Source organism: Lissotriton vulgaris, chromosome 8, assembly GCF_964263255.1.
Source record: "Lissotriton vulgaris chromosome 8, aLisVul1.2, whole genome shotgun sequence".
Lineage (NCBI taxonomy): Eukaryota > Metazoa > Chordata > Amphibia > Caudata > Salamandridae > Lissotriton > Lissotriton vulgaris.
This window is the reverse complement of record NC_141696.1, coordinates 716,059,216-716,086,993: the sequence shown is the minus strand read 5'-3', so window position 1 is coordinate 716,086,993 and position 27,778 is coordinate 716,059,216. Positions and strand designations below refer to the sequence as shown.

The 27,778-nt window shown below is 45.5% G+C and overlaps 1 protein-coding gene across 2 annotated transcripts in view; it reads left to right on the top strand.

The window, feature by feature from the left end:
* Nucleotides 1–26,861, top strand: part of BCLAF3 (BCLAF1 and THRAP3 family member 3) — a 703,357-nt gene extending 676,496 nt beyond the window's left edge. Inside the window, exon 13 of one of the 2 annotated variants that reach the window (XM_086934591.1) lies at nucleotides 26,405–26,861. In XM_086934591.1, coding sequence (XP_086790717.1) covers nucleotides 26,405–26,434 — 30 coding nt within the window. In that variant the 3' untranslated portion in view covers nucleotides 26,435–26,861. The remainder of the gene's footprint in view (nucleotides 1–26,404) is intronic. The other variant, XM_086934592.1, reaches the window with a different exon arrangement.
* The last annotated feature ends 917 nt before the right edge of the window (nucleotides 26,862–27,778 follow it).

Genomic DNA, 27,778 nt, shown 5'->3' with positions numbered 1-27,778 from the left:
ATCTGAGAGCAGTAGGACTGATTGTGGTGTCCTCTCCAAGGAATGCCTAGCCTCTTTCCAACCTCACACTGGTACACAATACATTAGCTTTTCTCTTGGCCATTGCCAGATAATGACCTGCAGCAGGTTGCTTGAGACATTCAGTCCTGGCTCAATGCTAGTTTCCTCCAGATAATTAGCTCTGTAGCAGAGTTAATATTTTTTAAGCCAAAGAAAGGCCCTACCTTAAACCATTTAACATATTTGGACTTGAACTGTAACTCAATGAGAAAGTAATGAATTTGGAAGTGATGTTTTTTGCAGATGGCTCCTTGAGACTCCAGGTCATTCCTGTGTCATAAGGCGTTCCATAATTTGAGCAAACTGAAACACATTCTACTCCATTCAGTTAACAAGCATTTGCAATGCAATAGGTCTCGCATTAGGAAAGTTTGAGCTATTGGTATTGTAAATGACAATTGTTTTATTAATGTGTTGGTTTTGAAATTAGCGAAATTAATAGCTTTGTCATTGATAATGCCAATAGTTTTAACTTTCGCAAATGTGACACGTATAGCATTTGTAAAGCAAAATGTTTTGTTTTTATGTGACATATATGTATTGATATTACTAATAACAATGTCTTTTAATTTTTGTGAATATTTATTACTTAAATAAAAGTTATTGTAATGTTTAAGGGCAGTAGTATAAACTGTTCTAATTAACTTTTGTAAAGATTATGTTCATTGTATTTTATTGTGACGAAAATCCAAGAACAGACGTGAAATATTAACCTCATCGCTGCTTGAGATATTCCTCTCCTGTTCTGAAGGTCAATGGAAACGGGTGTGGTCATGACGAGCTCAGCTCGTCATGAGTGCAGCTCCACTGTGCCTCATGACGAACTGAGCTCGTCATGAGCATGGAAGGGGTTAACATGTTTTTTGTGAAATTTGTAATAAAGCTTGAAACATTGAGAGAACATATTTGAACCAGTTGTTGTTGAATGGTTGCCCAGCTTGATGCTGTGTTGGTGCTGAGTGATGTTGTGTTTGCGACGAGTGATGCTGTGGCATTCAGTGATGCTGTGGTAGCGCATAGTGATGTTGTGGTGCCCCTGAGTGATGCTGTGGTGCTGTTGAGTGACGTTGTGTTGGTGCGATAGATAGATAGAGTGATGGCGATAGATAGAAAGATAGAGTGATGGCGATAGACAGATAGAGTGATGGCGATAGATAGACAGATAGAGTGAGGGTGATAGACAGATAGATATAGTGAGTGAGATAGATAGATATAGTGAGGGCGATAGATAAAGTTTGGGCGATAGATAGATAGATAGATAGATAGATAGATAGATAGATAGATAGATAGATAGATAGATAGATAGATAGATAGATAGATAGATAGAGGGCGATTGTTAGAGCGATGGCGATAGATAGATAGATAGATAGATAGATAGATAGATAGATAGATAGATAGATAGATAGAGTGTGTGCGCTAGCTAGATAGCTAGATAGATAGATAGATCTATAGTGTGAGGGCGATAGATAGAGTTCGATAGATAGATAGAGTGAGGGTGATAGATAGATTGATAGAGTGAGGGGCGATAGATAGAGTGAGGGGCGATAGATAGATAGATAGATAGATAGATAGATAGATAGAAAGATATATAGATAGATACATAGATAGATAGATAGAGAGAGAGAGATAGATAGATAGATAGATAGATAGATAGATAGATAGATAGATAGATAGATAGATAGATAGATAGATAGATAATAGATAGATAGATAGATAGATAGATAGATAGATAGATAGATAGATAGATAGATAGATAAACACTCACTACCACATAATTACATAACAAATATTTACAACACATATTTACACTCTACTCAATACAACATATCTACACTCCACATAATACCACTCCGTACCACATATGCTTGTTTCAAGGGTTGTGGCCAGTTTCAGATATCGTACTGCAGTTAGTTTCACGTACTGTGATCAGTTTCAGGTATTGTGGCTGATTTGAAGAACTGTGGTCTGTTTTTTATGTTGTGTAGTTAGTTTGAGGCAGACGTCGGACCTGGGGAACTGGGTTTGAGTCTCGGTAATGACGCTGAACATCATGTGAGTCTCGGTAATGACGCTGAACATCCTGTGATTCTAGGGCAAATCACTTAATCTCCCTGTACCTAACAAAAATGAATGTGTGTCCTCATGTAACGTAACTGGTGCTATGTAAAGTGCTCTGATACCCGATTTGGTTCTGGGTCAAGTTTGCTCTATATAAAACTCTAAAAAAAAATGTTTTTAAATGCCAACCGAGACAGACGAAAATAATGAAAAGGCCGAAATAGGCACTAGAAAGAGGCTGGTAGAGGGGGCAGTGAGAGGTGGCAAAGTATTAAAGGATAATAAGGAGAACAACAGGGGGTAGGGGTACAAACACTTTTGAGTAAAGAAAATGAGAGAATAAGCAAACCATCTGGCTACAGAAGAGCTAAGAGAAACATGGGGCGAGCGAGAGAGCACGAGAAACCGGCGGGTGGAAGATCACCTTTAAAGAGCATAGGAAATAAGGAAGTAAATGACACATCGGGATGAGTAAGAGAAACAGCAGGGATAAGATCACATTTGAGTACGGAAAATGAAAGAATAAGTCTGGTCTGGGTAGGGAGGAGAAACTGCAGTGTGAGTAGGAGAACCGGCGGTGTGAGTAAGAGAAGCAGCAGAGACAGAGTTAGACAGAGTCATACAGACAGACAGTGTTACAGTTAAACAGACAGTGTCAGATAGAGTTAGACAGACAGTGTTAGACAGACAGACAGACAGAGACAGATAGACTTAGGTATAGTCAGACAGAGTAAGACAGACAGACAGACAGTCTGACATATATAGTCATATAGATTGCCAGACAGAGGAATACAGAGTGACAGATTCAGATAAACAGAGCCAGACAGAGTCAGTCATTTTGATAGAGTCATTAGACAGATTCGCAGTTAGTTAGACAGACAGAGTCAGTTAGACAGACCAAGTTAGTCATACAGATAGAGTTAATCAAACAGAGTCAGTCAAACAGACAGTCAGTCAGACTCAGTCAGACAGAGTGACAGACAGTCATTCAGATAGAGTGATAGGCAGAGTCAGTGATGCAGAGTGACAGGCAGAGTCAGTCAGACAGAGTCAGGCCAAAAACACCCCTAGTAGGAGACACACCCTGTTCAATACCATAAACCTGAATCTTACATATCACATCCACAAAATGCATGACACATGAAAATCAACAGTGTTCAACAGTGCACCCTGCACAAGCAGTCACCAACTAGAGATTAGAGGATTAAAGGATTATAGGCATAAAAGGAATCCTTCAAAAGTCAAGGGTGCAGTAATTTGTCAATATGGGGTCATAGGTGTAAGGCGGAGGTTAAAACAGAACAAAAACACCAACAAAAAAAGCACACACCCATTTCGTGAATGTATTCTCTTGATAAAAATGTTGTTTTAAATTGAGCATTTGCGAAAAATACTTCTTCGCATTCTGTAGCCAAATGTACATAAGTTGCGGAATTAAAAAGAAGCCATTAAGAATAAGCAGAAACATTTACATCTCAGCATGGCACTGTTTTCTTGCCAGAGCAATATTAAAAGTTGTTATAATTGTGGATAATGTTGAAGCATGTATGCAAATAGGAGTGTTACATATTACTGGCAAAATGGGCACTGGGCTTATAAGACTGGCTTCCTAAACAAGTGAAATAAAGACATTAACTGCCATAACAAAATTTCCAAAACATACATGGAGAGTGTGATCGCAGCAGTGTGTGTTTTATATAATGGAGAACAATTCAGACCCTTTTTTTTTAATTCACATGAAGCAAAATGTTTGGAGTTAAACGTTCAAGGATTGTCCCCTGGGGGGAAACATTAATTAAGGAGCATGTCTCTGTGTGTTTGGTGCTCTCCTGGCGCCTCAGGTCTGTTTACTCTTCACACGTGCAATTTACAAGGCATTCATCAAGGAGGATGACTCTGTCTGCCTTGTGCCCCAGTGGCGCAAGTTGCCAGTTTTCAGCTAACACTTGCTAATAAAGCATTGTAGCTGTGTAAAGCAAAGAACGAACATTCCCGCCTTGTTGTTTCAAAATATATAGAGCTCGTGCAATTTGCAATTTACATTGCACTTCCTAGCCACAATTCCAAAATGCACGCTCTGTATATATTTTAAAACAATAACACAGTAATGTTTAACTAATAACGAAACATGTGTAAACTGGAGAGCAAGCTGACTTTCCTGAAACAGTACGTCATGCCACAGAATTCTGTTTAGGAGGTATCCGGCTTGTTGTTTCAAAATATAGAAAGCGCGTGGTTTTTTTTTGCAATTTACATTGCACCTCTTGACTCGATTTTAAAAATCCACGAGCCGTATATATTTCGAAACAACAAGCCGGTAATGTTTTACTAGCAGCTAAACAATGTGTAAGCTGGAGACCAGGCTTACTTTACCTCAAAAGTAGGTCATTGTGGCAAACTCTTGGCGCATAGGCTCCGAGTCGCGCAACAGCGAAATGTAGTGAAGGAGCTCTTGGGTGCGGACGGGGTGGCTGTCTCGGGTGACGCGGAGGTGGCGGAAGCCTTTTGTGGTTTCTATGAGGCCCTGTACACCGGGGAGCCCTCCTCGCCGCGGGAAACTGTGGACTATCTGGAATCTGTGGCCCTTCCGGCACTAGACTCCGCTCAGGCGGAATATCTTGAGCGCGATATCCACATTGAGGAGGTGATTTCCGCGATTGCCAGACTTAAGCACGGGAAAGCCCCGGGCCCGGACGGTTACACGTCCCTGTTTTACAAAACCTTTTGCCCGGTTGTGGCCCCTATCCTCGCTCGGCTGTTTAACTCCTTCTCCGAATCGGGAGCCATCCCACCGGATCTCCTGAGAGCGACGGTCTCGGTGATTCCGAAACCTGGGAAGGATCGGGCCTTATGCGGCTCATATAGGCCCATCTCGCTCCTGAACGTCGACCTCAAGTTGTACACGGGGATTCTGGCGTCCAGACTGGCCCTGCACCTCCCGGGCCTGGTTGAGGCCGACCAGGCTGGTTTTGTGCCCGGCAGACAAACTGTCGACAATACCAAGCGCGTGACGCACATTCTGGAGAAGGCGTCGCGGATCCCGGGCGAGCGGATGCTGCTGGCGGTGGATGCCGAGAAGGCCTTCGACAGAGTTCACTGGCCTTATCTCGAGCAGGTGCTCAAAAAATTTGGCATCGGTGATAAATTCTGCTCAATGGTTTTCAACTGCTACAGGCACCCTTCCGCAGTGGTGAGGGTCAACGGGTGTAGCTCCCGTAGTTTTGCGATCGAGCGCGGCACGAGGCAGGGGTGCCCCCTTTCCCCACTCCTCTTTGCTCTATACATGGAGCCGTTTGCCCAGAGGGTCCGCCAAAACCCGGACGCCATCGGGATCAAGATGGGGCAGTACGTTCACGCGGTTAGCCTCTATGCGGACGATGTCCTGCTGACCCTGGATGACCCCAGGAGATCCCTTCCCGCCTGCATCCACGAGTTGGATGCTTTTTCACGTGTGGCCAGTTTCAAAATGAACATGGGCAAGTCGGTGGCTTTGGACGTGTCTCTGGCTGCGGACACTAGACGGGACCTCCAGCGGCTCTTCCCCATGCAGTGGTCATCGTCCCTGGTGCCATACTTGGGGATTCTGCTAGCGCCGACGTTGCCAGCGATGGTAACGGCTAATTACACCTCTCTCAGCAAGAAGATCAAGGAGGAACTTGGCCGCTGGGGCAAGGGCCTGTTGTCTTGGCTTGGCAGGATTGCGGCGGTCAAGATGACGGTTCTACCCCAGATCCTATATCTTTTCCGAGCCTTGCCGCTCCAGCCTCCGGTGGGTTGGATCAGGCAGACGCAAGCTGACATTGCGCGCTTTGTCTGGCAGGGTCGCAAGCCACGGATGAAGAGAGTTCTCTCCACGCTTGCTTCGGAGGCGGGGGGTCTTTGTATTCCGGACCTCCGGAAATACTTTCAGGCGGCGCAGTTGCGATACCTTGTGGAGTGGAGCAGGTGGGAATCCGATAAGCACTGGCTCTTTCAGGACCAGGCGGTGGCGGGGCGCACCCTCCAGGAAGTCCCATTCTTGCGTCGAGCTCACCGCCCTCCCAACCTCTATGCTTCTTTTGTCACGAGGGTCCCCCTGAGGGTGTGGGACACGGTTTGCGAGACTCGGGACCTCACCACGTTCCCCTCGCCGTTTACGCCCATTGTGGCTTATCCGGATTTCTCCCCAGGGATGGAGCCGGGCGCGTTCTCCCATTGGCGGTTGGCGGGCTGCCGGGCGCTCTTTCAGATTTATGGGCCGGACGGGGTGGTCCCCTTTCAGCAGCTTCAACAGGGAATTGGGTAGGACACTTAGCCACAAAGAGTGGGACCAGATTGCACACCGGGCGAGACATTCCGCGTATCACACCAGCCTCACTGAGACATTCACCAAGGTGTCCACGTACTGGTATTATACCCCTGAGAGACTGCATGAGATGAATAGGCATATTGAGAAGGAGTGCTGGAGAGGTTGTGGTCAGGTAGGGACCCTCACGCACATTCTTTGGGATTGCCCCTTGTTGGCCGCATATTGGAAGGAGGTTCTTGATGAGGTGGATACGCACTTTGAAATTGAGTTACCGCGCTTTCCGGCGTATGTATTACTGGGCCTTCCTAATGGCCTGGTGTACCCGCTGAAGTCCCGTAGGGGCAGGCAAATCGCGATTGCGCTGGGCTTAGCGGTTCAGAACATCCTCATCCACTGGCGCACTACCACGGTCCCCTCCATCACTGGCTGGTTGCACAGGCTTTGGCATGTGTTAGGTATGGAAAAATTGTCACTCACGGTGGCAGGGGAGATAGACCAATTTGACGAGCTGTGGCAACCCTTTCGGGCACTATTAACTACTGAATTTAGGGAACTCACCTGTCCGAGGTACCTCAGGCTCCTAAGGTTGACGCCACCGGTGATTCCAGCTGACTAGGGGGGTAGAGGGGCTGGGTTCCTGAAGGGGTGGGGTGCGGTGGGGGGCAGGTGGTGTTTCTAGCGGTACATTGGACGGGGGTGGTGGGGGGAGTTGGGGTGTTTGGGGGAGGGTTCTAGGGGAAGGCGGGTTGGGTTTCTGTGTGTTACTGCTTATTATTTTCACTGCTCAGACTGATGGTGTTGACTATGCTCGGAATGGAGGTATTGCTTGTATCGAGCCTTTTTCACTTGCTGTTGCTTCCTTTTTCACAGTGGCCTAGTCCACCGTCGCACTCGTGATATCAGCTCATTTCTTTGCTATGATGTATGTAACTCTAACCTCCTGTTCCCTCTCCCTATGTTTTTGTCTTAATAAAATGCTTTAAACCCAAAAGTAGGTCATTGCTCTAAATTGCGTTTAGGAGGTGCAATATAAATGTTAAAAGATGTTGGGGGTGGAAGTGAACAAACGTGAAGCGAGGTGTTGGACTATACCGCACTTCAAGTTTTAGACAGCATAGCGCTACCAACGCTTGCTTATTTTAAAAACAAAACAGGATCTTAACAGAAAGCATCCGAAGCAAGTGGTTTTTAACTCACTGAGCCATCTTCTCCACATATTGATTCCTACTACCACAGCTAGCACAGTTTTTACTTTAAACTGCGCATAATTGCCGTTATGTTTGTGCGATTTTTATGGGCTTGTAAAGTGCATTCACGTACAGTCAAGAGTATGTGCATTGGATGAACTCCTCAATAGAAAGACAGTTTGATTGAAACAAACAGGTAGGTGTCTATAGACGTTTGATTAAAGTCTGCCCAAATTCTCATTTGTGCAGAAATTCAACAAACTACACAGCAGATAGGGAATGTGTTCCTCACCGTGGTTTAGCGTGGTATAAAACGGAGTTAGGGGTGGCGTAGCAAGAAATCTGTTGTTTTCCGAGGCAGCAAATAGATACGTTGTCACTTGCTTCTTTTTTTAAATTTTTTATTCATAAAGCGAATGCACGTATTTTTCACCCAATTTATATCCATTAAATACCTATAATATAGTTCTTGCACAAATAGTAACACGATGAATGCATTTATGACTCCTGTGATGCTTTACACGCTGAAACAACTAAAATAAGTGCACTGTGGTGATTGGGATGGAGGGGGTAGAAGCTCCTCCGGGTGGGCCAAAAGTAAAAATAAAAGACAAACTCTACGTTATCAGTAATTCCTAAAGCAAATGCACGTATTTTTCTGTCCAAATAATTTGCTTAAGTTACATATAATATAGTCCTTGCACGACCTTTATAAATGTTGTGATACTTCACACAGTGAAATGTAAATTAAATAGGCGCAATGTGGTGAAGAGGCTGGAGGAAGTAAAAGCGCGGACTGCCCGAATGTTAAAGACAAAACAAGGGAAAGCAGTGTTTGTCAGCACGAGGGAAACAAGTATTTGGTATGGGGGTGGACATGTGAGGGCGAGGAGGCACGGACAACAGGAGGGAGGGCGGGGCGAGAAAAGGCATGACAACGGAGGGAGGAAATGGTTAAAGAAGGCGCCAAAGCATGTCGCGCCCAGGGGGAGGAGGGGAGGGACGAGGATGACGGGCAGAAGAGGAGAAATGCGAGACACGGCCTGGTGGGTGTGAAAAGTGTGAAGCAGGGGGCGGGGGAGCCTTTGAAGTGAAGCTCTCGGAGGCAGGCGGGAGCAAATGGCAAGCGCGTGCATGAGCACATGCACTCAACGAAATCCGCGATGGTTTAGCCCTTGGTTTGCCCCCAATACTCTTGTCTATTTATTCCTTGCGGAATATAATAGACGAGACCTAAAAATGCAGCAGTAGTGCTGGGTGCAGTAGTTAACACAAGTGTAGAGTAAGCAATTATCTTTATTGTGGCATGGCCAGCAACCATTTATGTTGACGTAAAGTAATCATGCAGGGGGGATGTATTTGGATTAAGATATGTAATATATATATATATATATATATATATATATATATATATATATATATATGTATGTTTGGATTAAGATATGTAATATATATATATATATATATATATATATATATATATATATATATATATATATATATATATATACATACAGACTATGTAAGTACTAATGCATATTTGCTACATAATACCAGCATTTAAAACATTTAGATCGAAACATGTCAAGAAGCAAAGAAATAATCCTCCAGGATTCGCGTTTTATCAGCAAATCTGGACACCATAACAAAGGTGTTATACTATGGCATGATTAGAAGGACACGCAAAATTCCCGCTATCAGGTTCAGATGTGTCCAGCAATGTCAAGTGTATTAGACTAACCCCATTAACCAATGGCACTGGACTAACCGCTGGATCCCTCTGTGAAGCGCTTCAACGTTTATCAGTGGTAGTAAACTAAATATAAAAGCAATTACAGTACCGTAACCATCTTAGTTTTACGTGCTCTGCTCGTAACCGCGAGCAGGTGTGGTTTCTTCATGTATTTTCGTTTTCTGCTGGTTTTTCAAGGAATACTCATTTGAGTAACAGCACCATCTTCTGGACATTTAACAGAAAGCATCTTATTTAAGTTACGGGTATACGAAAGCGAGTTTGTTGGTGCCAAAGCTTGAACGTGTGTGTATGTATATTATAAACATAGTGTCAGAGTACTATATTTCTACAGCAGTTCAACTTTCACTTTTACTTGAATTAATGCAAGGGCATCCATCATGAGAATATAAATAACTGTGCACATTACTTCTCCATACTGTTTTGACTGTCTGTTACAATGCAAGAGGAAACATTAAAATGTCTCCGACATTCTTAGGTTTCGCCTACAGCTTGCATATGCTGGCAGGTCAGCGAAAGCTATTGTAAGTTGTTTTAAAAGCCCATATTTAGCATTACTTAACACTGGTTGGCTCCCACCTACCTCTCATTTCCTTGCTGTTCATTGGTCAGGGCCTCCTGCTGCTTCCACGTTCTCCTCCGTTCTAAAGTCCTCATGGTGACCTTGGAGCTTTAACCAAGTGCAATTTCCCATCAATACGGCCAGTGTCCCCCCTCTGTCCTCCGCTTGTGTAGAGAATGTTTTTATTTTTTCTTTACATTTTTTTAATCAAGCCCTCTTTAAGAATGCATTTGTTTGCTGGCCCTCTCTACCCACCCCATCCATTCCACCCCTCTCCCATTCGTGTTGTCCCATTCACCACTCCTGCTTTGCTGCTGCTTGTTGCCCCACTCCCCCTAGTGTCCTTTACTTACCCCCCCCCCCCCCTCTCCCCGAACAAAAAGTGTTATGACAGCCAGTTCTGGTCAAACCATAGCGATTTGTTTTTATTTGCTTTAAGCCATCTTTAAACAACGTTAACTAATCCAAATAGCTCGCACAGAGTTCTGTGGCTTTGTTAAGGTGTTTTAATTATGTTTCACAGCAAGCAGGCTGTGTACAACATAGTTTACAGTAAATAAAAACAAAGAGCTATGGCGCAGGGAAAATCGACTGGGCCATGGCATCTGTTTTAATTTACTTTAAGAGACGTTGCACAGCAGCTATTGCTGCTGTGCATCATCTTTAAAAAACATTGATAACTCCAATAGGTCTCGCATAGGCGAAACCTATTTGTTATGTTTGGGGTCGACCCCTCCATTGTGAATCACCAGTGGAGTGGTGTTCGATGGATTGACCACGTTGACATGCACTGGGTGGTCTGCCCCGTGACGTTAAAAAGGAAAAAAGAATGAGGAAGGCTAGGACCGGAAACCAGTTTTGGTCAAGTGCGTCAGAGGTGTTTCAAGACATGATTCGGGGAGTTTTGGCTGACCTTACAGGAGTCATTAATGTCAGTGATGACATTCCGGTCCGTGCTCCGACCCTAGAGGAACATCTCATCTTGATCATCTAAAAGCCACTTTTCAAAGACATAAGGACAATGGTCTCACGCTTCACAAAGAAAATTGCACTTTTCTTCAGAAGGTGATAGCCTTTTTTGGGTACCGTTTCTCAGAGGAGGGGTTCATGCCTGATCCCGCAAAAGTTCATGACATCCAATCAGCACCTGCGCCCTCAACTGTCACTGGAGTGTGCAGTTTTTTAGGAATGGTTACATTCTGTGGGTGTTTTATCCAAAACATGACAACCCTCATTCCGCGCTTTGAGAGTTGACCGAGGCCAATGCCACGTGGACTTGGGGTGCCACCAGGAAAAAGCTTGTCAGGCCTCCAAACTTGCCCTGTCAGCTGACACTATGTTTGGTTTATTTTGACCCCTGTCGGGAATCGGAGTTGCCAGTCGATGCCATCCCAATGGTGAATGGGCCCCAGTGGCGTACGCCAGTCGTGCCCTGACTGAGATGGAGCAGAACTCTTCTCATATTGAAAAAAAGGCCATTGAGGTGCACTGTAGCTGCTGCCATTTTCATATCTACTTGTATGGCCAGCCATTCACAGTTCATACGGATCATAAGCCACTGGTCCCTCTTTTCACTGGGTCCTCGTCTAAACTACCTCCTAGAATAGAGAAATGGATTCTTCAACTTCAAGCGTAACTTTTCTCTGTCACATATCGCCCCAGATCACGAAATCCTGCTGATTATATCTGTCAAGGCCTGCCAATGTGAAGGAGGAATCAGATGCTGAAGAGGTCGAGGAATTTGTTGCACTGGTGGTGGACCTGTCCACGCCACTGCCCATCTCCCGTGTGGACATTATTAAAGCCACTGCTGCTGATGAATGTCTTCAATTGTCCACTCCGTGGTAACCTCTTCAAACTGGCGCACCCTTACTTAAAAAGTCTCATCGTACAGAGGAAGCGAGTATAACTCTGATATCCCTCCACAATATTCGTCTGGAGCTAGCTGTCTCTCCAGAATGGTGATGAATGAGGGGTCCCCAATTGGTAATCCCTAGAACCATGCAATAACAAGTGGTTGACCTTGCTCACACAGCTCACCAGGGGATCATGAGATCCAAATGAAGACTGCGATGCAAGGTATGGTTCCCGAATTTGGATGCTTTGGTGGAGCGTACTGTCCAGCAATGTCCATTGTGTCAAGCTACTGGACCGGCGGAGTCAGCTGCGCCCATCATCGCGGAGACTAGTTTATCTATCCCGTGGCACAAAGCCAATGCTGACTTCGGAAGTCTACCCGATGGCAGACACATGCTGGTCGTCATAGATGATTTTTCAAAATACCCTGAGGTTGAGGTCATTGAGTCAAAGACAGCCAGCCACACCATTCCCTGTTTAGAAAAGGTCATGGCCACTCATGATTTGTTGTGTGAGAGCTGAACAGACAATGGTCTCCCGTTCTCCAGTCAGGAATTTACAGAGTACTTACAATCTTGTGGCATTCGTAACAGACGAATTACGCCATGTTGGTCTCAAAACAGATAGAGGCTGAATGATGTATGCAGATTCTAAACAAGGCTCTCAGAATTTTCCTGGCAAAGGGATAGAATGTGTAGTGTACCCTGTATGATTTTCTGAGGGAATACCGGCTCATGCCACATGCCCCAACCAAAGTGAGTCCCAGCGCCCTCTGCATGAATCAGGAAGTGAACGATGCCATTCCCCATGTGAAAAAACCCTCAGCCTTACATAACCAAGTAGGTGTAGCACTGCGTCAGCACCAGGCACAGAATCCAATGAAGTTCTCCAGTCTGACGGACTTTGCGGTCAACTGATGTGATGTGTCAATACTAGAATAGAGGGAATTTCCTCCTCCTCCTCCCCCTCTCTTCCATTGTGAACCACGGGGGGTTCGATGTATTGACACTGTGGACGTGCACTGTGTGGTCTGTCCCGTGACGTCAAAAAGAATAAAGATGGCTGTGACTGGAACAGGCAGTTCCTCAGCCAGTACCCAGCACTATAACGCGTGTTCCTTGTCATTGTCGCAATACTGTTGGCTTTGCCAATGCTTGTTATCTGAACCAGGTGAACCAGCAGTTAAATGGAGTGGGATGGTACGTGCCGTCAGTAATTACCTGGGGGCTATTGACAGACTGGGATTCAGATCAGAGGAGGGAAGTTGTTTCTGATGGATACTACTAATTGCAGATTCTTTAATTGTTGAATATTTCTGGCAGCAGTCTGTATCCGGAAACTTCTGGAATATCTCTACCATGCTGAGAGGGAGCACTGGCTCCATCTCAACGCCAGAAGCAAGGTCATGGTGACATTACTTGAGCCATATAACGCCCAGCTTGCGCCCTGACGTCAGTTCTTTTGTTGGCCCCAGTGCCCTTCCACTTGGATCAGCGGCTTCTTTCCTTGTTTCTTGTCACTTCTTTGATTCTCATCAGATTTTCTTGACAGGTTTTCTTCAAGTGCAATTGCTTAGCGATGCCACCCCCTAAAAAGTCAGGGTTTAAGCCATGCCATCACTGAGCCACATGTGGTGTGTTTTTAGAGTCTCTATTTGAAACACATTTTTCAACTAGTGTTGCAATATGAATCCAAAGGCCATAAAGGAGCACAAGGCCAAACTCTTTATGGCCCATGCTCATGATGACCATCGGGCTTGATATTGTTTGTGCCCCAGGACTAGCTCTCTCTCCCATTCTTCGCCTTCCTCCAAGTCCTCAAAGTTAAAATGGAGGACGTGCAAGAAGAGGACCACGGATATTCACCTTGATCTCGCTTTAAGTCTAGAGCAGGGCCCAAGTCCTAAATAAAGAAGTGGGGGGACGCTGTCACCGGAAGTGACGTCACAACAGCAAGTGACGTTACGAAAGGTGTTGAGCTCCTCGTCCCAGAGAGGCCAAAGAGTGAAGACCAGCTGTTTGGCAGGCGGGATGGCGTCCCCCCGGTAAAATGAGTAGGGGGACGCCGTCCACCCGCGTGGTACCCCGACTCGAGCCATGGTCTAGAGATACATTTCCACAATGTTCCCCTTCTCCAGCAGTCATCTTTTGGAGCGAAAGCTAGTTGAGATACTGTCTCATGAATCTCTGACACTGGTTCCAGTACGCCTTCCATACCCATCACAATCATTGCCATTTCTGGTGCTGGGATACCTGATCCAGCCCTATTTCTCCATGCTTTGTTGGAGATGTTCCAGCGTGCATCTGTCTCCACATGAGCACTATTAGGCCCCATGAGACGGTTTGTAGCTCCGCTCAGAATCCTGCCTGAAGGTTCTTCCTCAGCTCCAAGTGCCCCCTTTCTTCGTTTAGGAATTCTTCTGGCGCTAGCAAGAGCCATACTGGCAATGCCACTTCCCTTGCTGATTCCAATGCCTCTCAGAACTAAACAGAAAGACCTGCCAACACTCTTTGATCCAGAGTGGAGGTGCAAATGGTAATGAAGGAAGGAAAGTTTAGGGAAGAAACTGCTGGTTCTCGCCAACATTATTGGCAAAGTGAAATGGCCCATCTGCTGCCATCTCCTCCATCGGACACAGCTGATTGCCTAGTGCTATAGATGCCAGAAGACTGGACACCTCCCCAGACATAAATATCTACCCTCATCCAGAAATAGCACCATCAGAGATGGCTCCTATCCAAGGTGTCCTCAAAAAAGGCGGCAAGGTGCTAGTTGCCCCTTCTAACTGCAGAGTCCAACATGCTGACTGAGGTTCTACAGTCTGCAGAGCTTGTTAGTGCAGACCTCATCCTGCACTATACAAAAAGGGCTTGTGTGGCCCACCCTCTGGATAGAGTAGCCTAAAGAAAACAGGGGCTGTGGGGGAAACATATTTTGTATGAAAGCAGCCTGGCTCTTTTTACACCGAATGCTTCCTATGGGGTGTGGTAGTCATGATAATAACAAATTTGCCAGGCCATTTACAGAACAACTTTGCAGAGGTGGGACGTGATGGCCAGGATGCATGCAGAAATATTATAAGGACTGGGCATGACACAGCAGACTCTGTGGCCAGGGTTATGCCATCAATCACACCTGGCTCAGGCCTACAAGCTTCTCATGAGCTCTTCAGGCCATGTTAAGGCCATCTTGATTGACATGCGCTTTGACACCAACCCTCCCAACCATTTCAACAGCAGGTCTAGTACTTCAATACAAAGACAGAGAAAAAGGGAAAGGCTGTCGGATCCAACAAACACCTTCATCCTCTTCTTCTCCCTCACCACCTTGAAAGCTGCTTTAGTTCCTCCTTGATGGAGCATATGTAATCCATTCGATAACAGGCATATTGTTTTCCACAGGCCTGGATGGCTGTTACGTTGGATCAGCTGGTCCTTCAGATTATGGAAAGTGGTTATACCCTACCATTCCATAAACCGTGCCTCACATACCACCCTTATAGTCAATTCAGTTGGTGAACTATTTGCAGATTCTGCAGCGGAAAGTTGCAGCCCTGATGGAAAAAAGAGGAATGGAGTTGGTGCCAGAGCAAGAAATTGGCCAGGCGTGCTATTCTTTGTACTTTCTGGTGCCTAAAAGGATTGTGGTCTTCGTCCAATAATAGAACTCAGGCTTTTGAAGATTTACATTTGTGAGGAATAGTTCAAGATGTCTACCTGGATCAGGTCTTTCTGCCTTTGGAAGTGGGTGATTGGATTGTTTAATTTGACTTGCAGAGCACATATGTCCACACACCAGTTTTGCAGTTGCTCAGGAGGTATATGTATTTCATGTTAGGGGTCCATCTACTACCTGTTTTCAGTCCTCCCATTTAGACTAATTCTGGCACCTCAAGCCTTCATGAAGGAAATGGCGGTGGTCGAGGTACATTTAACCCCTTCGCTGTGGGGGTAATTCCCCCACGGTGCGGGGGGGCTGGGGGTCCGCGGCGTCACGGCGCTCGTGATGAGCCCAGATCGTCATGAGTCACAGTGGAGCTGTGCTCATGACGAGCTGGGATCGTCACAACCCCGCCCACTGATTAATTCTCCCGCACAGGGAATTAATCGCGCGTGGACGGACCGCGGACGTTATGGCGAGCCCAGCTCGTCATGAGCACAGCTCCACTGTGACTCATGATGAGATGGGCTTGTCATGAGCACTGAAGGAGTTAAGGAGGCCGGAGATCTGTGTCCCGTACCTGTCATAAACGGTGTTGCACCATCTTGTATTCAAAAGCATCCCCATTCCTACTGTTCAACTTGGGCTTTTCCATCAACATGCCCAAGTCCCAGGTAGAGGCCTCTCAGCGCCTCCTGTTCATGGGGGCAGTACTGGATGTGGCATTGCTTTGAGCTTTCCCTCCTGTGCAGAGTATCCAAGACATTCAAGATGGTGTTCTGATGTTTCAAGAGAGACATTGGATTCCAGTCCTGATGGGTCCACTGCTTACAAGGCATGCTGGCTTCTTCCATCCTCCTGGTCATGCATGCATGCTGACACATGAGCTCTCTCTAGTGGTGCCTCCACAGGTATCGCTTCCAACAGGAGGGAGATCTAGCAGATGCCATTCTGAAATAAGAATTCTATCTGGTGTTTAGCAAGCAGAACCTAATTTATGCGATGTCCTCCTGCCTCCACCAGTCATGGCCACGTTAGCGATGAATGTCTCCTCACTCATGTGGGATGCTTATCTGGAGGAACTGGATATCAGGGGTTTTTGGCCTCTGGAGGAGGAGATACTTCACAGCTCGGCTGAGGGCAACTTGGCTGGTTCTCAAGTTCTTCCTAACTTACTTTCAAAGTCATTCCATTCAGAGTACTATGGATAATATAATACAACTGTGATGTGATATGTCAGCAAGCAGGGTGGACTGCGGTCTCACCTTCTCTGTCAAGAGACATTCCGGCTTTCAGCGTGGGCACGGAAGAATGGAATTTGGCTATTAGCCATCCATCTGGATCCGCTCCTTTCTCTCCGACTGAACCCAAAGGATCATACTCCCTCCCTTCCTCTACGAACCTACAGAGATCAAATGTCAAGTACCCCAAGGATCCTCGCTCAGCCTCACGCTCTTCAACATATACATGGCCCCCCTCACCGCCATCGTCAGACAGCATGGGCTCAACATAGTATCTTATGCCGATGACACCCAGCTCATCCTCTCTCTCACGAAGAACCCCGAAGACACCAGACTCAGCTTCCAAGAAGGCATGAAAGACGTTGCAGCCTGGATGAGCGACAGTTGCCTAAAACTGAACTCGGAGAAGACAGATGTCCTCATCCTTGGACCCTTCCCCACTGCGTGGGACTGCTCCTGGTGGCCCCCTGCCCTTGAAACCCACCCACCCGACAAACCACGCCCGGAACCGCTGCAATATTCTAGACTTCTCCCTCACCTTGACCCACCAGATCAACGCCGTTGCCTCCACCTGCTTCAACTTTCTCCCCAAACCTTCAAGTGGATCCCCCGAATGCAGAAAGACCACCACCCACGCACTCATAACCAGCAGATTGGACTACGGTAACGCCCTCTACGCCAGAATCAACAAATCCCTGCTACACAAGCTCCAAACGATCCAGAAGACCGCTTCCAGACACGTCCTCAGAACCCCACGACACAAGCACATGACCCAGCACCTACGATACCTCCACTGGCTTCCCATCGAGAAGAGAGTAACCCTCAAGCTACTCATCCACGCCTACAAATCCCTCCACAACATCAGACCCAAATACCTCAACGAAAGAGTCTCCTTCCACATACCCAAAAGGAACCTCCGCTCCTCCAACCTTACCCTGGCAGAGTCCCCATGCATCCGCAGAACCAGAGCAGGCGGAAAAGCCTTCCCCTACGTCACAGCAAAGACCTGGAACGAGCTCCCAGTCAACATCAGACGCTCCCTCACTCTGTGCTCCTTCAGGAAGAGCCTCAACACCTGGCTCTTCAACTGATCAGCAGCTGCACCCCCCTGCCATTGAACCCTCACAGGTGAGTGACATGTTCTATAAACCCCTGATTGATTGTCTAATCTGCCTGATGGCAGAATACCAGAGTTGACAGACTGCTTCATCTTGCACATCATGAGTAGCTTCTGAAAAACATCTTTGTCTTGTGTGGCACCCCTCTGGCGTACCTGTTTACCACTTTCATCAATGCTTATTGCCCACAGTTCTGCCCAACAGTATCCACTGCGGGAAGCCTAAGGGGACATGTCACGATTGAAGTGTAATTTCCCACGTTGGTATTAGCTTCCTCCCATGCTCTTATTTAATTGAGTTCTCAGGAAAAAACCCGAATACAAGTCATCTTTATTCCACTGGGCTTGCCAAAAAGGGTATGATACTCTGACCTTCTGTGCCTGTTCTTACATTCCCTAGTCCATCTCTCAGTCTTCCTTTCTCAAAGCAGACCTTCTTTTCTAGTCTATTGGGCAAGTTCTGCACCCCAACTTTCGGAGTCTTCACTTTCATGGCTGTAAAATGAGCGGGACGCCTGAGCTTTTTTCAACTGGCACAAGAAATGGTTGACGGGGTTCCCTGTGGTTATCACATCAACTAAATCCATTTGTTCTGAAAGGTGGAATATATTTGACGCTTGGTGTGCTGAGAAATCTGCCGGTAGATGTATCCATCCGAAAAAAAAGTAATTTCCATTAATTAATAATCATTCTATTAGATCTACTTACAGATGAATCCGCCAATCCAATCGCCTCATCATTCTACAGGATGGCCATCGTTCTTTGTAATAGGTTTACAACTTACATTGCTGCACTACGAAATTAAAGTAATTCCCTTATTTCAGCTTATAAGGCCACATAAAAACAAATGGGGAAATGACGTGAGGGCACAGGTTGTGCACTATATCGCTCCAGTGACATCACCACAACATTTCCGCATTTGGTAACCAACGCTCATCAAGGCGAGAATACAGGCTCAACACGGCCTCCGCTCGAAGGAATTTGTCTATATAACAAATTCTCCAACAAACAAACTGTTTTCGGCATCCTGACTGATGCCGCCATTTCGAAACTTAAAAACCACCCGATAAGGACAAGGTTGGAATTATCACCGGTTCCCCGACCACGCGCCTTGATCATTAAGATCAGCCCTGAAGAGTCACAGTCACATGCTGTGATGAAACACGTGTCGGCTTTTGTGGCATGTACAGTGATTCCTAAGTGGTGAACACTGCTGATGAATAAATCTTTTGAAAATTTACGCTTGGTTTGATCTATCCTTACTAAACATTACTCTAACGAGAAAGCATTTTATAGATACATATAGTGTGCTCTGGACTTTTGCCCAAACAGAACCAAAGAGAAGTGTCTGCCCCTCTTTCTTTACAGAGGTTAAGGTTTTCCTCTGGCCAAGAAGCACCTACAGCGATACCAGCATAACTAATACTTTACCGTGAGAAGTTGAGCGCCTAAATTCTGAACACTAAAAAAACGACTCACAGACTATTCAATCACCACAACCTCTATTCCAGCATCAAGATAAAAGTAGTTTGCCCTTATGGCATGGAAGACGTCTTCATGTCCAGTCTGGCACCTGGGACATTCCACAGGTGAGGAATCTGCAGGTACATCGAGTATCCACTAGAAAGATCAGATCAGTACCAAAGGTAAGTAACTTTTTCTACTGGTGCTTCATCTGGGATTTTAAGCTCCTGCTGTTTTTGAAACTTTACCACCCTTTCCACCTTTTGAGGGTGGTGTTAGTGATAATGTAGATGAATTCCAAGATGCTATTAAATGCTTGGCAATACTACTTTATACTGCAGACCCTTGGAAGTGCACCTAGGCCCCCGTGGCAACTGCTAACTGATCTTATCTGCTGCTGGGTGGTGGACTGTCTTGCATGGGGACTCGAGCTGCCACACCCTCTCTTTGAGTGGTGTATGTGGGTCCACCCACAAGTGTCTGTAGTTAGAATGCAAGTTTGGGTGGGGCGGGGGAGGGGGAGGGGTAGTTGCCTACTTGTCCTTGAGATTGTGAGTTGGATCGAATGTTGTTTGGTGGGGAGTTGGGGTTTTAGGAGTTGCATCCTACTGCATCTGCTGCATAGTCACATCCCTGGGAGGGGGCGCTGCACAACAGGGTCAATGCCAGATTGTGTATGCCAACTTTAGCACAAATGTATGTCCAATGGAGACCTCCATGAACTACAAGTTCAAATCCTGGAACATTTGGGGGACGAACAGCATGGCCAAGATATATAAAGTGTTCTCATACATAAAAAGAAGGGGCGGTTCATATAGCGCTGTTGCAAGAAACACACCTAATGGCTAAGAAGGGATTGTCCCTGCAGAGCCAATAGCAGACCTACTATACCACGTACTCTGCCTGTGTGAAGGGGGCTTATGTGGGTGCACCTTTCCAGAAAACCAAGGATCTGGTTGACCCAGCAGTTAGGTTTGTGGTGGTGACACGGCATCTGGCCGGCCGAGACTTAGCAGTCATTAATGTTTATGCCCCAAGCGTAGATCAGGGAGCTTTTCCGGAGGACTTGTCCAAGGTGCTCTGGCCCCCTCCTTATTGCCTTCGGTCATCATGGGGAGACTATAATTGCGTGGCTGACCCGGCCATTGAGGGACTCCCTAGTTAGTAGAACTGCTTTGATTATTTGCTGTGTGGCAGACCTAATCGGGCCTGGTAGATTCTTGGCGCCACATCCATCCGGTGACCAGGGATTCCATCTCAGGCCTTCTTGTGCTCTGTGTGCGCTGATGTGTACGGCTTGGTGCATGAGGTGGATTATCCAGCCAGGACTATATCTGACCATAACCCGGTACTCCTTTATCTGGGCTGGTAGCGGCCTTGTCTCCCTACATGGAGACTGAAGCTGGAGTCCTTAGAAGATTCAGATTCCAGGACACAATTAGAGATAGCATTAAACAGTACTTTGAGATAACACTGATATGGCATTTACCCCACAATTAGAATGGGAAGCCTTTACAGCAGTGGTTAGAGAAAAGTTCATTGAGGAAACAGTGGGCATCTAGCGCACCTTACTAGATAAGGTAGTGGCCACGGAGGTATGATTCAGGGGGGTTGAAAACCGAAGACCGAGGCATCTGGAACTGCAACAGGTCCTGGTAGACTCCAGGGAGTGAATAGCGGGACTGATAGAGAAGCTTAGGTGTTTTGATTGCAGGGAATACATGATACTGCCACACACGGAGCGCAATAGAGCTGGCTCGCTAATCCAGCTAAATTGGGGACATTAATACTGGAACGTGAAACAGATCAGAGGGACTGGCTCCATAAGCAGACTGCTACTAACCAGCACTTGAAGGTGTACTACACTCGCCTCTGTGCAAGCGCTTACATGTACACAGAGGAAGCCTTAACTGACCCCCTCAACCCGTTGATCTCACTGGCTCTCACACAAGAGGAGGCTGAGGGATTGAGAAGGGATATCATGCTTCGGGAAATAAGAGCAGTGCTAAAGTTTATGGTGAGGAGGAAAACACCTGGGATCGATGGGTTCCCTGTTTAATTTTATATCACATATTCTGATGTGCTAGAGCCCAAATTAGAGGACCTGTACAGGGCAGCAAAGAGTTCAGGGCATCTGCCGCCTTCCACCCGTGAAGCACTTGCGGTGCCACTGCTGAAACTGGGGAGGCCTGCGCACAGCTGTAAAACATATTGATCATTGTTGATGCTCAACATCGATTATAAAATCCTTGGCCGGATTGTAGCGACTAGGCTGCTGCCCTATAGCTCGATATTGATGAACCAAAATCAAGCGGGTTTATCCCAGGCTGCAACACCATGTTTAATGTAAGGAGGCTGTTAAATTTGCTGGCGGCAGATACATATGAATGCAGGCAAACAGTGGTATTTGCAGTAAATATTGAGAACGTTTTCGGTAGCTTAGAGTGTAACTTCCTCTATAGAGTGATGAAGAGACTGCAAATGAGCAGGAGTTTTATATACTGGACCAGACTATTGTTTACAGACCCTACAGCCTGAGTGAAAACTGGCTGCATGATCTCTGAGGGGTATGTAGTGGGCCTTGGGATCAGGCGGGGCTGCCCCTTATCACCACTGCTCTTCACGCTGGGGATGGGGCTGCTGGCTAGCAGCACCAGATCATTGGCCCATTATCGGGGAAAAGAGGTCAGGGTTAACCGCATCACAATTCCCTGTGGATGATTCGTTACTATTCCTCCAAGACACTGACCTGGAGGGAACAGTGCAGCTGCTCGATAAATTATGCTCAATATCCAGGTTGGGGGTGAATTGGCAAAAGTCAGTGTTGTTTCTGGTGATTGCAAACTGTAGGCCCCTGGAGGCACTGAGACTGCTGCACTGGGAACCCCGGTGTCTGCAGTATCTAGGGGTGAAAGTATTCCATGATCTGACTGACCTATTGGAGGAGAATGTGGCAGCGGCTGCTTGGTCCCTTTGCGTGAGCACTGATTTCTGGAAGATGCTTCCCTTATCTGTAGCGGGGCACATAGCTCTGATTTCTGGAAGATGCTTCCCTTATCTGTAGCGGGGCACATAGCTCTTGTTAAGATGGTGGCGCTCCCCAGGCTGCTATACTTGTTTTGCGGTCCTACCTCTGTGGATTCCCCAGGTGGTGTTCAGAGAGCTGGACTCGCTCATTATTACCTTCATCTTGGGCATGAGCTACAGGAGAGTGGCTATGACAACCTTACAGCGCCCTGTGGGAAAGGTAGGCCTAGCAGTCCGAGAGTTTGAAATGTATTACCTAACGGCGCAACTTCAGTGGCTCACCCAATGGATGGTAAGAAGGATGACCCAGGGGAGGGAGGTTAGACCGTTTATACCTGAGCTCTAGCAGTTGCTCCATGTGCTACTGGAGGCCAGACGTCTTCCTGTGGAGGGCACAAACTAACTTCAAGTGCTGCAGCACTGCTGGGTCAGAAGCTTGCAGAAGACATGGGTGCGGGGTCCGTACTCACCTGACCTGGCACCACTGGATTCCCTGAGGGAATGATGGGAGGAGGATTTAGGGATTCTGTTTCTGGTGAAAATCATAAAACAGTCCCCCAGGGTGTCTAAGAATTCCCTATTTAAATTGATAAACTTCTATGCATTGCACAATTGGAGCAGCATGCCCACGGTGTCGGGCAATAGGGGCAGAATTATTTCATATGATAGGGACCTGCCCGTCTCTGGCTGAATACACAACTACAGTGGCTGCCATTACAATGAGGGAGGTCCCTTGTTAGCTGGGGCACTGTTTGCTAAGCTTGTTTCCACACACTGCCAAAACCAAGGTCACAAGTAGGTTTCAAGACTAAGACATTTTGGCAAAGAGAGAAATCACTTGAAACTGAAGGGTTGTCTGGGGATCTTGAGTAACAGCCTGGCGCAGGGAACTAGAGAGATGGGCGGGGTATGAGCATAGGGTGTTGCTTCCAGAGGTGAGACTGGGTTGTGGCTCCCTGGAGGTGGCAGGGCGTGGGAGACTTTGGAGGAAATTATGAGAGACCCTTGAGTGGCACAGACTATCGATGTAGATGTATGAACTCAGTGCTGTGGCCTTGTGATGCAGGATTCGGATGGATACTAAAGTCAGTTTGATGGGGAGGAACTGTACTCAATAATGGACTTAGCTTGCATACATTAGGGTACAACTCAGGGTGGTGGGCGGGAAATTGCAGGTGGATGGTTGATGGGTAAGATTTCTATGAAATACCATGCAATGTTTGAAAATGGTCTGTTTTTTGCTAATGTAAAAAAAACAATAAAATCTGTTTTAAAAAAAAAGAACATGATCAGCATTGTTGTCAGATGAAAACGAACTAAACTTTATAACAGCCTATAAAGCATTACCTTATTTATCTAGCCGGAAGTTTTGTCATATGCCTTTCTGTTTGGCTTTTGCAGCCTCTGTTTTTCAAAGACTGGTATCAAAGTTGTTTGAATATATTGACGGGGTGGTCAGACTTCAAGACGACCTGCTAATTTCTAATAAAGATAAAAACGTGAAAGATGCGGTTTTAGATAACCATTTACATATTCTTAGTCAACTTGGGTCAAACCTTAGTCAAGGTAATGCATGTTTTGTAGGGGGGAGTGTTGCAAATGTGCCTTTAATGTGGGGTCACCTATTTTTTTTTTCCTTTTTGCTGAACTCTATGTTTGCCGGATTTTGAACTCTGTGCACCTTACCCCTTATTGTCCTGTGGCTGGTTCACACTCCTCTCCTGATGATGTCAGTGCATGTTTGCGCACAAACTCCATTATGCTTACTTTGGAAAATTGTTCCGTAAATTAATCGCAGGCTAAGAGAAGGAACGAACAACTGCATGGAGAACCCTTTGGATGAAGGACTATGTCAAATGATTGAAGCCTACGTGCCCTGTTTAAAAAAAATGTTTGTTTTGTTGTTAAAATTGTTAATCAGTTACTAGGTTTTCTCAAACATGTTCTTTATTTTAAATTGTATAACTTTCCATCAATGTGAATGTCTTCTGTTTCCTTTTATTATTAATTTTTATAATAACGTTCTTTATTAGTTGTGTAAGGAATAAGATATGTTGTATCTTGCATTTGTGCAGCGTTAGGCCATTATGGAATGTTGGTCTTGCAGTGCAACCGTTAATTCGGAAGCCTGGTTCACTCTGCCATTTTCTGGCGAGAGCTGCTGGAAACGGAACAGGAAATAGAGGCCTCATATTTACCTCCTTCTGTGACCTATTGCTGCACCTGGATATGAAACCTAATTCTACAAGGCTTGTATCATTTTGCAGTACATACATTTGGAATGCAAAAAATAAATAAATATTCGCAAAGCTAATTGGTCTCGCATACGTGCGAGTTATTGGCTTTGCCAGTGTTTTTTTTAAAACATGTGGTTAGCATCAAGGTGATTTTTTAAAACTTTTGTCCATGATGCGCAACAGCCACTCTGCTGTACAACTTGACTAAATAAAACACCGACAAAGCCAATGGCTCTTGCTTCTGGGGCACACAACAACAGGGTGAGGGGGGGGGGGGGGTGCGGGGGGGGGCAATCAGCAACGGGGAGGGTGAAACAAGCAAGTAACAATACGGAGAGGAATAGGAGAGTGGGAGGCTCAAGCAACACACAGAGAGGGGTGTGAAGGGGCAAGCAGTAACAGAGCATGCCTCGTGGGTCGGAAGGGTCAAGCAATAACATGGCAGGGGATGGAGTAGAAGGAAGGAAGAAAATGCACTTCAAGTACATCCACTCTAATTGTCTGGTACAACCAGAAGAAAAAGTATGCTGGGCCAGAAAGCGCAAGCAGTGGAAAGAATCTCACTGGGCTAGGAAACAGTACTTGGGCCACGCTCCGAGGGATGGACAAAAACAAGAACAAGAAGTGAAGCTGGCATGCACTGACTAAAGAAAAGCATAGAAATTGGACTGACAATGAAGCCAACTAATAGTAAGCAATAAGTGGGCTTTAAGCCCCATGTAAGCTAACAAACTGTTTTGCAAGCAATACTGCATGCGCGGTCTCAGACAAACCTAAAGAAGGGGCAGGCCAGGATGCCCCCAGAGGCACTTATCTTCCCATCAGCTAAGTACTCGATGGAAGGACGCCATTGAATAAAGTATTACAATTTTCTCAAAAAATAACTTTACAGTGAATTGCCAGGCTTGAAAGAGGCAGAGACGTTCCTTGCATGCTGAGTAGAAAAGGATGCAAGGTTATACTTCCTTCTTACTGGTGCACAAGAAAAAGTGAAAAAGGCAGTGATATGTTTGATGTTTTCAGCACCAATCCTGGAAACAGGTTCAGTATCAATCCGCTGACTCGTGCTAGCCCGTGTAGTCTCCCCGAACTCCAGAAACAACGCATCTGTAAAAAAGAGGTAGCCTTCTTTAAAGTGAGTACAAAACATCTTTTTTTTTTTTTAATTTCTGTAATTTTTTATTGTATATAAAAAAATATATATTTACATGGAGCATAGGACCGATAAGGAATCGGCAAACAAAGTTGTGAGTGGTCAGATGTTTACTTTATCCCCCTTTTGGTAGGTGGCCTGGGTTTGAGGAGATACTCAAGTTTATCTCACTCGACCAGAGTCCATCGCTTTAGTTCTAAAACTGAAAGTGTCTGTCTGGTCTGAGTCTTTAGCCTGCTAATGTGTGTGAAACATGATACCACATCCATGGCATCACCGGGGTTCACAGGCCCCAAGACATTGACTTTCTTCATCCATACTGCTCCACATGGAGATATTTGAACCAGTTAATAATCTGCAGGACAAATGTACATTTAGAAACTTCCTCTATTTAAACCTTTGAGATGTATTTTAATCTCTGCGCCTGCTGGTTCATTCACCACAGCTCCTCTTTATTGATGTTTATCTGTCAAGCTATTCAGCTTCTAATGGAAAACCCCCAGGTGTTTAACGTTATGCAAATTTTATGTTGCAGCATACTTTTGTTTCTTATGCAGCATTGATGCCAGTACAGTTTTTAATGTAATCCGACTGTTACATTTTGATCAAATCTTACTTCCATTCGTCATTGTAGTTTTTCTTCATTGCTGGCACGGATTCTACTCACGTATTTTTGATTAGTTCAGTGATCTTAATTCTATACAACATAATTGATCTCCGGAATTCTCTTTTCTTCGCAGGGTGGTGAGGATGTGGACATGAAAATGTAATTCCCCATCTTTGAGTTCATTCAGTTGAAAGCAGAATATTACAACGATGATATGGGCGTCAATGACGGAACTGGTTCTTAAAACCACATCTCTTTTAGAAATAATCTTTAAAGAGGATCAGCATTACGAGTGTAACAGTTTTGTTAAAGAACTTTATTTTTTCATTAATGGAATGCTGCACAACGATTGTACCATTTCCACAATCTGGTTTCAATCGCTTCCTTCAGTGTGATACTGGTAGAGTTTAGCGTTTTTTGTTCCTTTTTATCCTAAAATACGTCTTTGCCCGGACTTGAATCACAGAAGTGAAAGTTGTATTTCTTGCACGTTTTTCTCACGATAGCAGCATGTTTTGTTTAATGCGTCGTTTGCATTGTTAAACTAAAAAATTAAATATTAAAGTTTTTATTTCTTATGAAGTTCCTAACTTGTTACGTTGTGGTGTCTTTCTTTCGAATTATTTCAGCAATGTTGTTTGCTTTGATGTATTGTAGTAGCCTTTAGAATATAAACGTTGTGGTTGCCACCAAATTCACACACTTCGTTTCGGTTTTCAAAAGTTTTGTTTCTTGGGTTGTCTGGGTTGATATTTTTATTTTCATATTGGATGAGCACCGAAGTGAACTCCTGGAAGTCAAGTGTTTTGTCCATGTTTTGGTTTCAGTGCTGATGCAAGTATGGAAATGAGGACGATGTACACTATCGTTGGTTCGGGAACTCGTTTTTATTCTCGAAAACAATTATAACGGCACAGTAAAACCCAGGTAAAATATCTCAGTGCTCAGATAAATGGAAGATGCTATTGCATCCATCCATGCGAATGCCAACTTCAACTCCAACTGCCTCCTCCTACGCAACCATTCCATATGACATACACAGCATTCTACATGTGTTTGAAATGGGTTTTCTTGTTAACTAGGGCATGCGCCTAAGCCAGGCAGAAAGCACCACTTTAGTCAAGACAAGGGAGGTACACGCTGAAGATAACCCCAGCTTACCCCCTTGGTAGTTTGGCAGAGCAGTCTGGCTTATCCAACAGGCAATGTGTAAAGCGTTTGTGCAATACACTCATACAGCAGTGGCACACTAGACTCACCACAAAAGAAACTCCACACAAGGGTATATCAAAAATAGCCTTTGTATTATCCAGAAAACACATTAGAATATATCATATATATACACTGTGCCACCAGGCCCTTGTCATGTATGTACAGGTATTTGCATAAATCACCAGGCCAATCGGGCCACTGTTATAAACACCTTACAGTAAGGAAGACAACCAGTAACTACTGGTAAGGCTGCACTAAGCACAAACACATAATGCATAAACCATCAGTAACAGTG